Source organism: Fulmarus glacialis, unplaced genomic scaffold (assembly GCF_000690835.1).
Source record: "Fulmarus glacialis isolate BGI_N327 unplaced genomic scaffold, ASM69083v1 scaffold12503, whole genome shotgun sequence".
NCBI classification, from domain to species: domain Eukaryota; kingdom Metazoa; phylum Chordata; class Aves; order Procellariiformes; family Procellariidae; genus Fulmarus; species Fulmarus glacialis.
In genome coordinates this window covers 1-13,658 of record NW_009202334.1, presented here as the reverse complement: position 1 = coordinate 13,658, position 13,658 = coordinate 1, and the positions used below count along the sequence as shown (strand labels likewise).

The 13,658-nt window shown below is 41.0% G+C and overlaps 1 protein-coding gene across 1 annotated transcript; it reads right to left on the bottom strand.

Annotated features, from left to right (window-relative positions):
* Window positions 1-851: 851 nt before the first annotated feature.
* Window positions 852-10,654, bottom strand: PBX4 (pre-B-cell leukemia homeobox 4). Its single transcript, XM_009574252.1, has 8 exons — window positions 10,588-10,654; window positions 4,002-4,243; window positions 3,454-3,644; window positions 3,009-3,144; window positions 2,606-2,762; window positions 2,289-2,395; window positions 1,391-1,477; window positions 852-944 (listed from the first exon to the last, which is right to left on the bottom strand). Exons 1-8 carry the CDS (start codon window positions 10,634-10,636, stop codon window positions 852-854), a joined length of 1,062 nt encoding a protein of 353 aa, XP_009572547.1. The 5' UTR covers window positions 10,637-10,654.
* Between the last annotated feature and the right edge of the window lie 3,004 nt (window positions 10,655-13,658).

The following is a 13,658-nucleotide window of genomic DNA, read 5'->3' as shown; positions in this document are numbered from 1 at the left end:
CCTGCCGCTCCCTCATCCCCTCAGGGAAGCCCCGCCGCCTCGAAGCCCAGGTGAGGAAAGCTGAGAGGAAAGGCAGAAAGGAAAAAACAAAACAAAAAAAAAAAAAAAAAAGGCTTTGGAAGTTTATTATCTTTGATAAAATCTCAACTGAAAAGGGTGGACTCTCTGTTAACAGCTGCAGAAATGCACAAAAAACTATTATCCATGGGGAAGTCAGGTGGTTTTGTTGGTTTTTTTTTTTCACTAGACATTAAATTAGAATTACGTGGAATGACACAGGATGGGAGGTCCTACCCGAGAGCAAAGTCCAGTGAGAGTTTTGGTAAAGCAACGTTCTGATTAATTAGCTCAGAATGAATTCTAGTTAAGAAAAGCTTATTTTCCTATACAAAATTACAATACAGAGAACGCATACAATTACAATACAGGGGGTTTAACTGTTAGTAGCTATCAACTAGAACAGAAATTTCATAGTAAAAAACTTTATGGAAATTAAAATAAGTCAATTTTCTTAAGCTGTAAAACTTGAGACAAACGCCAAGTTCTAGAAGAGACACTTTCAGATTCTTACCATAAAATCCATATTTAAAAAAATGAATTTGGTTAGGAAAATGAAGCAAGTTCTTTTAAAACAATTTCACATCCCAATGGGCATAAGTAAAAAGAACTCAACTGCGTGAGGCTGAGAGGTAGAGAGGTATCATTGTAATCACAATCTTCTATTGGTTCCAGGGTTTTTTCTGAGGTAATTAGCTGTGTGTCAAGTTGTATAAACAATAGTATTGGCAAAAGAGCAACATTGACAAATTACACTAATGACCTCTTTCCTCTCATCAATAGGTCCTAAAAACTTAATTAGACGCATCTGAATTAACACTTCCAGGGTCTCCAGCAGGTGAAGTGATTGATGAAGGGGTGGTAGCATCCTGCCAGCTGCCATTAGCCTGAAGGGAGAATAAATACATCATTTCATTAAATCCTTAAGAAACTACTTGCAGACAACAAGTATGCCTTTGTATGTTCACACCTTACAGGCGACAGTGCTTTTGAAAGGAAATAACTACATATCAGCTCTGGCAAAGCACAGTCCACAAACATCCCATAAAACCTCTTCTCCCCCACACCGATTTTATAGTGTTACTCTTATTCCTAGTGCCATCTCCTTACGGCAAGAATTAACTAAAGTGCACAAATTTTCTGGTGGCCAAAGCCCAAATTTTAAACCCAGCCTCTGGGAGGGAAAGGCTGTATTACACTACATCTTTTCCAGCTTTTTCCTATCCCCACATCAGAGATGTCGGGGGGAATAAAGCAGTCAACATTTATTCCCAGATCATTAACCCATCTCGGGCAGAATTTGTGTTTCTAGTAATACCTCAGTACATCTTACATCTATGCGCTGCGTCGTATACAGAGGATTCCCCACAATTGTGTCATATCTTCCTGTCTGGTGTATGACATGGTGTAAGGAATCCATCTAGAACAAGATCCCACACAAGGAGAACAATAAGGATAAAAAGTCAAGTTAAAGAAATGCAGTAGTAGGTGGTACATATCTATCGGGCCAAAAATTCTTTAAACAAGGGGCAGGTTTTCTTGCAGGAAGGCAAGTTTTCTTTGCAGTTCTTGCTATTAACTGAGCTATACCTAGCTAGTTCATTATCAAGCAAAATTAAAGCCTAGTATGCGTATCACCTAGAGCTTTTACGACAGAGGAACAGATTTTATGCAGTTCAGACGGATTTAGAAATTCAGCAGAAAGCTTAAAATGAATTTAACAATGCTGTTAACCACAAATCCTATGCAAAGTTCTACTTATATGGAATAAGACTGACTCTAAAATGAGGAAATACTGATTCATTAATGTAAATCTAAAGGGATAGAAGAACAGCAGTAGATTAATTTAGGTGTCGGTTAATTCTGTAAGAGAAAATTCCAGTTCCAAGAGAAAATACACATTTGAGCAGGTTTGTTTCTTGACTCTTTTGAGAAATTTGACTCTAGTCTTTCTTGCATCCTAGCCAGTGCTGGCCAGACACAGAAAAATCCATCCCTATCTGGTATTAAGAGAATCTACTTTAAAAACAAACAAATAAGATTGTCTAATCCAACCCTGCTGTTCAAAGCAGGGTCAGTTAGAGCAGGTTGGGGTTTGAATATCTCCAAGGACAGAGACTCCACAACCTCCCTGGGCAACCTGTTCAACCATATAAAGGACAGAGAAATGGGATTTTAACATTTATCTCTCTGCTGAAAGTATGTTGGGGTTTTTTTTTTTCCTTACTGACCTGCGACTGCACATTGGCTCCCACTGGGGAGCTCTGGTAGGAAGTCAATGACTGCAAGTTTATAAACGAATCTCCAGAATTTGTCATCTTAAAAGAGCCAGAGGAAGCTGAAAAAAAAAAAAAAAAAAAAGAACATGTTTTAATGAGAAATAAAACCCACCAAAAATAGTTCTTCAATGAGTATTACATTATTGAAGTTTAAAAGAAAAAGAAATCCTACGACCGTTTCAAACACTGGTATTCCGTGGTGCTAATTGTCACAAGAAATAATTAGAGACTTTCAAGCAGACAAGCTCTTCACCGGCACTCTCACTCACCTGAATTTGGTGTTGACGGAGAATTTGCCTGGTTGCCTTGAGCCACGACATTAGTTGCATCCACTGCTGTTTTTGCGGCATAAATATTAGCTTCTTCTTGAAACTTCCCCATGTTCTTTTTGTATCGAATTCTTTTGTTACCAAACCAGTTGGAAACCTGGAGACACATATCGCTGTTAGCATTTGATCAAATTATTACATTTTCCACTGTATTTGGAAGTTACCAGCATAGGATATGTTTTAAACTAGGCTTCAAGCAGAAAATACCTACTATTAAACCCTTCAGAATAACCTAAATCCTATTTAGAGTACTGGTAACCGAAGCCTGTTGCTAACTATGGGGGAAAAAAAACATTGTTCAAGGCAAAAAAAGTCACTTAATTCCAGATAAAACACTTCATACCTGTGAAACCGTGATGCCACCTTTCTTTGCTAGCTCTTCTTTGGCCTCTTCACTGGGGTAAGGATTACTCAGGTGCGAGTAAAAATATTCATTCAGTACTTCTGTGGCCTGCTTGCTGAAGTTACGTCGTTTACGCCTATAAAAATATTATTTATTCCTATTTTAATGGTGTTATAGCGTAGACCGGCTAGAGCACACCATTGGCTTCTCTTTTCCTCTAAAATACATTTGGTTTGAAGGAGAACGTAAGAATTGAGTGGAATTAAATAGATGTTGATGTGCAAGTATACCCTAGCAAGCAAAACGGGTGGTGAATTCTTAATATTTAAGCTAGACCAACACTGGGAATGACAGACTTGAGATTTCTTACGCCATCACTGGCATCAAGCAACAAAAGAAGTTCAGGCTTAAACGTCAGTTATCGCTAGATGGTGTTTTCTCGTACCTTGCATCAAGAAAGCGTGAACGCAGGATCATTACTGCCTCGCACGTGCTCTGCTTCAGTTGCATCTGGATGGTGCTGAATTTGCCGTGGATTATGTTCACCATGCGCTCTATTTCTTTTGGCGAAATCGGTCTTGTTCTACTCTGTTCCCTAAGCAGGTTCATAACGTGGGTGGTGAACTCGCTGCAGGCCTGAAAATACACACATTTGTATTGACAAACAATAAAATACCCCAGAATTCGTTTCCCCAACAAGAATATATATCCAAAAAAACTTTAGAGGAGTTTCCATGTTTTAGCTTTACTTTATTTACTCTTAAAAAACAGCAACAAAGATAAACGAGACATTTATTATCTTTAGTTTGATGTCCAGTCCCTCGATCTTCACCTTACTTCGGTAACACTGAGATAAGTTTTCAACTGGATTTGATATCCTCGCGTTCACCTGAATTCATTATACTTCCTGTTCTGTTCTTAAAACCGACACCAAAGGAAAAAACGGTTATTTTTAATTGAGATGATAAAAACTCTTCCATGCAGAAAGATCACCTGTTCATATTTCTCTAGCTCAGAGTGGTATATCTGTCGGATCTGTGACAGCTTGGCCCTGTAGTCAGAGTGTTCAATGCTATTGTCATTTGGACAGCCACCTGATGTTGCTGCTACAGCCATCGGTCCTCCTCTTCCTCTTTTCTCGGGCCCGGAGACACCCTCTGCCAGCAACATGTTATCTAGTCTCATTAGTTGAGCATCTGGGGGATCTTCTTCCTGAATACCGCGAATACTTAACACTAGACAAATATAAAGGGGGAATCAAAAGATTATTTCCGAAACAGGAAAGAGCATCCACTTCAATTCTGGCAAAGCATTTAAACGCCCTTCAGCGGTTTCATCAGGTCTTGAGCTCAAGAAAAACAAAAGGCAGCGTTTAACGAAGCCACAAGGCAACACATCAAAACAAACAGGACGTTGTTCAGATCGAGAAACACCAAAACATAAGGCGAGTTTTCAAATGCACACAGATAATAAGACTGCTCGGGGTCATACTAGTTTATACTACATTTAGAAATCGTTTTAGCAGTCTATAAAAATTAGCACGAGGTTCTTACGGAGCGTATCAGCCTGCTGCCTGGCTCCTTCCACGGTCCTCAACAGCGTTCAGCACTAGCTGGTGCAGACAGACAACGGTGGATGGACAAACAGCCTGAGCTGCTGGGACAACCGCTATGCCTCTGTGGCCAGGGATGGAAATGAACACCACACTATCCTAAGATCCCATTGGAATCTGTACACAAGGCATGAGTTTGACCTCATCCGCTTCATATGCCAAGGATACAACTACGCTATACAGCGGCAGGCTACAAACTGAAGTCTTAACAGTGCTGAATTTTAAAATCTATTAAAATGTATCAAAATCTGAAACAACATGAAAAAATGCATCAGAAGCCAGTTTCCTTAAGCTTATATTCAACAAACCCAGACTGCAGCAGTATGTATGCTCAGATTATTCAAATTTGATTCCAAATTTATTTTAAAAACTTAATTTCCCTAATTTTTTGACAATTTATTATGAATTTCCTTTTTTAAAAAGCGTAAGAACTCACAAGATATTGCATCAATACCAAAAATGCCCGACAGCTTCTGGCTTTTAATTTGATTTTAATTGCTAGACAATTTTAGTTTGATGAACAGTTGGTCTTAACCTTGTGAAGTTACAAAATTCAAATTACCTTTTCCAAATTGTAATTGGCAGGTTAACGGGATATTATGTTCCCTACCAAAGATCTCTTGTTATGCAAGGATTCTAGTATGAGGGCAGAACAATGTATATGTACAGAGACATTAAACATATGCATTTATAATAATTTTCAGCATTTTGTAGGCAAAAGAATAGCTCATCTAAAAAAAAAAATAATTTTGAACATACAAGCAGCCTAAACTTACAATCACATTGCTGAACTTAGTATTTTGCAGGCTATACAGAAATTACGACACAATTCTGAAGAAAAGAGAGCTTTGGAGTGGCTGCAGACCTTCGCTCTGTCACAGCAATCCAGGTCTTCTCCAGAACATCCCCAGTCTTTTTGCTCGTGGAGAAAGGTAAGGCAATAGGAGCTACAACGAAGTACACGGGTAACTGTTGAACTCAAGCTAAGACAACAATGAGGAAAGTGTTGACTATTTTAAAAATTAGTGGCTTTTCTAACTCATTATGGAATTAAAATTAATACCTTTTTAAAAAAATAGCAGACCACCTACTGCATACACCCTTTACTGAGTGAATGTTACAAGAAATGAAGCAAACACAGAAAAAAGGTGGGGTTTTTATTTGTTGGTGGTTTTTTGTTTTTAAAAATCGCCAGTTCTCCTTTTTTCCAGGAGACCCAGCAGAGAGTTCTCCAGTGGCCATTTGCTCCTCAGTCTTTTTGATAAAACAAGATTAAACTACTTGGACTGGCAAGTGTAAATTCAGTGGAACAGATATTTTGGTGTCACCTTCTTATTTGAATGTGCTTCTGCCAAACATCTTGTTATGCACATTATGATGCATATCAGAGCACCTCATGTTGAAGTCAAGCTCCCAGCTGCAGCTTAATTTTATGTCACTTGTCTAATTATGGTAATTAGACATTAGTTATCATCAATTACTCAAAAGCTCATCTCAAGTTGACTGCTGAAAAGCACGTATAAAGCACCTTCCCAATCTGAGGGAAGACTCTGGGTGGCTGGCTCTAGTAAGTTACAAGAAACTAGAAAGAAGTTAACCATCATCAACGTCTCGTAAACTGCATTTCCAACCTAGTAGCTCAAACTTTTATTTAATAAACTCTCTCAAAGGTAACAGACCTAAGAATCGATGAGTGCAAGAAGCTCGGTCTGTCCAACCCGCTCAATCAGGCTGATTTTAAACTTTTGGCATAATTGCATCTTAATATGCGTGATGGCTAAAACACGAGTTTAAAAATCATTGCCACAGATATTATTTTTAAATTTAAGCCATCATTCTCCTGGAATGGATACCTTTTGCTTCAACTTTATTTTTGCTCCTAATGATAATATTTGTACAGATCATAAGTTACATTGGATTCACTCAAAACTACCTGTTCAGAAAATCCATAACTCTGTTTGCTGCAAGTAGCGGCCAGTTCCGATTTCCAAGTACAAGAGCTGCAATTGTTCATCTACCAACCTTCCAGAGCTGGTCATCTCAAAAGATGGTGCAACGGGAGAGCAAAACCATTGCAGCTGCAGGAACGTTGCGCTCACACCAGCTTCTGCAAGTCTCTTTTGACAGTCTGGTAAAAGCAATTCCCGAAGTACATGCCGTAGCACTAAGAGTTTTGTCAGGGTAGCTGCATCTACCCTGCGAGCTTTCGGCACGCTCTGTGGATCAGGCGTCACCCATTTCTGCGTACAGTCCTGAAAATTACACAAGCAGTTTGCCGTCTGGAAGAACTAAATTTCATTAAACAAAAAGGACTCCAAAGGGGAAAAAAAAAAGTTACCACAATAAAAAAAAGCATCTTGGTCAACACTGACTCGTTACATACGCCTGTCCTTACACACTGCTTGTTACCTACTGGCTCACAATACTTCAAGGAGAACGGTTCTCTAGAAAGCTTACCTCTCTTAGCCTTTTGGCCATTAAATTTTTGAAGTTCCCACAATGGTTTAAGAACAGATGACAACTCTATTAATACTAAAGACGCTAAGAGACTGGATTTATGGCATAACCAGTTATGGCGCAGTCAGTGTTTTAAGCATAATTTAGAAAGTCCTTGCGTAACGGTAAAATCCTTCACACTTAAATCCTTCACAATCCATCACTTTCATGGATGTTGAAGAAATATCCCACACTGGTTCAAAAAGCCTGAAGACTCACTCCTGTCAGATGCACCAATATAATATTGTGCATTCTCTGGCACATCACCTACCAGATATTCATCAAATATGTAAAATAATTATACTAAGCAAAATGAAATTCCCATCATTTCTAATTAATCTTTAATTAAAATACATCACAACCTAAGGTGCTGAAGCCTCACTCAGTATGCAAATGCAATCACTACAATATATTTACATCTCATTAATTAAAGATTTGCAGTTCTGTAATGAACTGTACAAGATCACTGGTACCAAAATAAGTGATACACACTTTGTTTAGACTTGCTTTCCTTTCCAGATTTTCCTTCACAGAGCAAGTAACGCACGGTAACACACAACAGAGCAAGAACAGCACGATAAATGCGTCTATTGGGTATAGAATATACAAAGTTAGAACTAAAACCTGCCATATTAGGGCCAGAAACGAACAGCCCTGTATGAAGTATAAAATACCCATGCAGCGTGCAAGGAAGTAGGCAGTTGGGTCCTGGACCCGCGCCCCTCCTCATCCATGTCTCTTTTTCCCAGATGATCCCATCACCTATGTTACATTTGCAAATATTTATCCTACAACTCATGCTAAATACTGACTCCTGATGTTTTATTCAGACAGAAGGGTTTCCTCGATTTGGCACTCCACAGGTCACACTGTTAGGTGAGAAGGCAGGAGCATATTTTTTTAATAGCAGGTCACCTAAAGCAACCATGAACCCCTTCTGAACTGCTTCTTAATGCTACCAAAATACCACACACACCCCCAGGCACTATGAAGCAGTTTTTTCACCTGCACGAGACACCCCATTTTTCAGCTAGCAGTCCTGCGTGGGGATACCAGCCTCCCGAGCACCCCACTACAGAGAACGACATCACTGCTGGCTCAGCTGCTCTCACAGCATTGTCACAGGAGAGCGCTTTCTCCAAATCCAAGACAGTCTTGTACACTCAGGGGGAGAGAGAGAGAGAGAGAGAGAATGGAAACAGAAGACAAAAGCCAGCGGGGCTCCGAGCACTGAGGAACGAGACTTGGCTACGTAAGAATGTCAACAAACTCAGCAACAAAGAGAAAGCGTGTTCTTCGGCCACGCCGCTTGCCAAGTTTTATAACCGAATGAAAAGGTACCCGTTGAATTAACGTAGCCGAGTGCCAGCACGTTAAAGGAAGGACAGAGGGTTGCAGCTAGCAACGACAAGAAACAATAAAAAACAGTACTCCATGTTACGATGCTGCAACAAACACATTCCCTACCACAGGCCAGAAATACAGAATCAGACTCCCACTGTGCAGCGTGTTCCACCAAAGTGGGTAGAAATACACTTTCCCTGCCCCAAGGGGCCTGAAGCCCATCACAGACTAGTGTCTTCCTAGCATGGTATAATCAGCCAAGAAGAAAAACTCTGAAATTTAATATTCAGCACCAAAAGCATGCATCTTTAACACTGCAGATGTTTAATTCTGATTTTAAGATAGAATTATGCCATGTTTGAATTCATACAGCTTGAATCATATCCGAAGCGTAACCCAACCAGCAAAACCCCTATCTGCTGCATAGATTAAAAATGCTCCAAATGCTTCTGTGAGTTCCCAAAAAACCTAAGTAGGCTTTATTGGATTAGCAGGCAGGTATTTAAGACGTGAAAATAAAATACCTGTTTTTCCCGTAACTGGTTTAAAATTAAAAAAAATTAAAATCATTGGGGTGTGGGGTGCGGAACAGGGCTTGAACAAAATATTAAATGTGGCCAAATCTATTTAAATTACAGAGAGTCATTTGTAATTTCTTTTTAATTAATAAACACAATTGGGGAGAATTTTTCAGCCCCTTTCAGCTGGCTGCCCACTGCAAAGGCGTACAGCTTACCCTGAGCTATTGTGAATGATACTAGCGCTCCAACAAAGAACGAAAGAAAGATGGGGGGGGAGGAACATGTTTGAAACCGATTTCCGAGCTAGAAAAGAAGCTTGTGTGTGGCTGGGTCACAAAGAAAGCCCAAAACCTTGTGCTACAGTATGTCCAGGCTTTTGTTTGCTTGAAGCCATAACATCTGCTCCCCATAATTTAAATAAGGAATAGACAGACCATCAGACATTCAAAAACCTGCGAGACCAAAACAAATCCAGCATAACCACGATACCAGAGTCTGTTCCTGCAAGTGTATTTAGCTGAGAGAAGTCGCAGTTCCAATCAATAAAACACAGAAGGCAGCTTTCAATGTGGAAAAGAAAAACAGAGGAAAGACCCTCCTTAAGGCCAGAAATCCTCGAAGGACAGACAGACATAAAAGCACACCCAGACAGCACACACACACACACACTTAGTACCATAACATTTTTCTTCAGAAGCAAACCGCTATCATGAGAACACAATACATGCGACCAAACTCTCCAGAAAGGAACTGTAATGTCTGCCTCAAAGCTTCGATGACAAGAGCGCCGCAGAGGACGGCACTGTCGGGTCCCTCGCTTGGCAATACAATGAAGAGCGCTGCAAGTTTCGATACGCTTTTAGAAAAAATAATACAAACGCAGGTTTAGGATGTTAAATGGTAATACAACTAAAACTTTAAAAAAAAAAACAAAAGAAAAACACCACCATTTTAGTTATGTATAATAAAAGTAGTTAATATCTAAAAAACCACCGAAATCCACTATAGTTTATAGAAACTAGATATTCAAACAACATTCCTTAAGCGTTCAGGTATGAGCATATACTGGGCGATTCAAAACTGAAATCCATTTGCCCCCAGTGCTTCTGCTCCTCACAGAAAGCTGCGTGATCACCAACTCCATTTCCTGCTACTGCCGTGTTTTCCAATACCCCCAAGCGTTCTGCCTTACTGTCTCTTTTTCTCTGTAATACAGTTATTTGTCAACTTTGAACTCTTACTACCGCCACAATTTTGGTTGCAATTCCTTAAAGGGAAAAAAGAGCATAACAACATAGCAGGATTATTCAGCATTCTCTAGGTATCTAGCCAGACATCAAAAAACCCCAACCTCTAGATTCTTCACATACACACAACCAAAACACTTGCTCAAATAAGCACCATTGTTTCTCCAAACACAGACAGCATTATAAAAAGCACATCAAAACAATTTCCAGCTTACAGAAGACTATTAAGCCAAAAAAAATAGCCTTAAGTTGTAGAATCTATCAGGGAAAATACAGGCCGCATTAAATGAGAGCAGAGCTGATGACTGAATGAGGGGTTTTTTTTTGGAAAGCTGAGGCCAGAAAAGACACCAACGCACCTGTTTTCTCCTTGATCTCACACAGCACGCTGAAAAGAGCAGGCTTCATTCTGTGGCAGTTCAAGGCATGTTTTCTGAAACGGAAGAAGAAAGAACGAGTGAACGCCAACAGGAAAGGCCGAGAAAGATGCCAAGACTTACGGAGAACTGGATCGCACTTCAGTAATAGCAGGTTAGTGCATAAGATTCAGAAAGAAATGTGCAAGTTCTGGCGATATATTTCATTTAAGTGTCACGCTCAGTCATCAGTAGGAGTAAACTGTGATAAAAACATGCAGCCCTTAAAATTCAAAATTCTGCGTCGCTTATAGGAACTGTAAGCACCTTCAGCTCTATCAAAAGCATATTTTATATGGGGGGGATAAAAGTTCCTTCTTGAGTTAGCACGCTTCTATAAAATCTAGTAATGGAATCCATCCAAAAGGTAGAAAAAAAGGGTGATTTTAGAGCATACAGATCCTGAACAGTAGGAACAACATCGAATACAAGTACCACTCACTGACTCGCCCAGCTTACACAACAGGCGGCCACCCGATCCCATGAAAAGCACATTGTTTTTAACAGCATTTTAGTACAAGCTACACCACACGTGCTAATTTTGCCTTTTTGGAGCTCTTCCAGTGTTTGCTGCTTTTTCTTCCCCTCTTCTCACCAGGAAGAGACAATGTTAATTACACCATTAACACAGAATCCATCCTAATGTCTAATCAAAACAGAGAATTACATCTTTTGCTCAGTTGAAAACACACTTGAAGCGTGGTGAGCAACCTATAAAAGGGGGAGCTGAGGTTTCCCACGGAGGGCGGGCGGCGTTTTACCTAACCGCGCCGATTTTCAAGGGCAGCCAGCAGTTAGGTGCCTAACTTCCACTGAAGTCAGGGGGAAGAAGTATCTAGCTGCAACATACGCCTCAAAGAAAGTCTCTTTCGCGTCTCGTGACCCCTTTCATAATTCAGAAATAATATTTAAATCGCCTTTATAGCTAGGTTTCAATATAAATACAAATGGGCCTTCCTTCTTGCACGCCAGTCACTTCTCCAGCTATTGGGGACGGCGCAAATACAGGTGCTCGGCTTCCTCACAACCCGTCACACCTACAGCTCCTGCCGAACTGCCAGCGAGTATCAGAACGCAAGCTTTTAACAAAAATCGCAGAAGCTGAAGTCGACTGGCCACTTTCCTTCACCACACGGCCAAAAGAAGTATTAAACCCATTCAGCTACAGAGATGTTTGATAACATCAACCCCAAGACAAACAGCCTGAGAACAAAGGCAGCTGAGAAGACAGCCCGGTGGAGTCTATTGTCCTTGCCTGATGAGGGAAAAACCGGGGGGAGAGAGAAAATGAATTCCAAGCCTCCAGACTGTGCTCTCCGCCCAGGTCTAAAAAGCAGCGTTTAGGTACAAGGCAGCAGAGATACCAGACCCAGAGATAACCGCATAATTAATATGGCCACTAACCCTTGGGAAGACGACTGAGGTGATAACGTAACGCATTTAACAGCAATGTTAAACTCATCCTGGGCAGATTAATTTCCTTTCAATGAAACTTTCACCCAAGTTTTCAACTTGGATTTCAAAAATTCTCATTGTGTGCACAGAAAGAACCCTCTGACATTCACTAGGCATTAAAATAATACACACAAAACACATCCACATGCATTTTTAATACAAAAGAATAAAAGTAATCCCCAACAAATAAAGCAGCTAATGCCGTGTTACTGAGGTGGGAGAAGTCCCGGATCCCCCTCCACGTCCCCGTATCACTCTTGCGAAGGGTTTAACCAGGCTTGAGTTTTACTTTCTCAGCAGTACATCCTCTTAAGGAGGACTAAGTAAACCCAACAAACTTCTTGTCCAGAAGACAAAAGCTTCTTTTATGCACATATACATGAAAATACACCAAAGGTGCTTTAAAATTTGGGGGCCTTCAAAGCCTGCTGTGCTTCAGGTGGACTTCGACAGCATCTCTAAGGCACCGTTAAAGTAATTTAGTTTAAACAATGGTCAGGCCATTTTTCAAAGCCCGTTCCTCAACTCTTAATTGAAACTAAAGTTCCTGACAAATTTATTCTGCTCAAAATTATCTTAAATACGACATTGTGAGAGAAAACTGCAGCTCTTACGCAACATACAGGCAAATCCACGCCTATAGAATCTATACAGGAGCTGCGAGTGGTTATTTCTGAGATACAACGCCAGGTAGGAAAGAATAACATCCATTTTGGGAAGGAGCAACAGTTCTACACGTGACCCACGGCAAGCACCGCTCATGGATTTCATTGCCCTAGAAGCTGCAGTTGAAAGTTACCTGGAAGAGTCGACTTTAAACCCAAATCAGGACATTCTTAGAATGCACTATTTTTCCTTTTATTCATACAAATCCACTCAACCACCAGGAATCTGGTACCTGCCCTCGGTAACGCCGCTGCCTCGGCACGCCAGTGGCTGAAGGCACGTGATAGCAACAGGCGTACCCAAATACGGCTAAACTTTAGGCAAAGATTAAAAAAAAAGGGCACGGTTTTACTGGCACCGCGGCAATTGCCGCGATAGGGAAATCGGGGCGCGGGCAGGGAGGGGCGACCGTGCACGACACCCAGCCGAGGGGAAAGCCGGAGGAGCGGCACCGGATTAACTGGAAAAAAAGGCCAGAAAACCATTTTGCCGATTTTTATAAACCCGCTCTGTAAGTCTCCACCTTCTCCCAAACCGCCTCGTGGCGGGGGCTGCCCACCTCGCGCACGCCGAGGAAGCAAAGCGTGTAATTACGTGTAATTACACCGCGCCAATCAGGGCCAGACGCAGCTCCGGGGCGAGGAGAACCCACCAGAAGATGCCGAATTCTGTTGATTTCCAGGCTGGTTTTGCCATAGAATTATTTCCATCCCAATGAAGTCAACAAGACAGGGAAAGAACGAACGTAATTTTTTTTCCTTTAAACACAATTAAAGAGAAACTTCTTGATGGTGGTGAAAAACCTTTAGACCCCCCCTGCACCCGCGAGCGAGGGGCTCGGCTCCAGCTCCTCTCGCCCTCCCTCCCGAGCAAACCTTGGCCCTCCACGGCAG

What these genes read in the sequence shown, in the direction of transcription:
- PBX4 (XM_009574252.1), bottom strand. Translation starts at nt 10,636, where the DNA reads ATGAAGCCTGCTCTTTTCAGCGTGCTGTGTGAGATCAAGGAGAAAACA. An exon ending in AGCTAGAGAAATATGAACAG is followed by an intron (nt 3,645 to 4,001) that starts GTGATCTTTCTG and finishes GTGTATTTTCAG; the next exon opens with GCCTGCAGCGAGTTCACCAC. An exon ending in TCACGCTTTCTTGATGCAAG is followed by an intron (nt 3,145 to 3,453) that starts GTACGAGAAAAC and finishes ATATTTTTATAG; the next exon opens with GCGTAAACGACGTAACTTCA.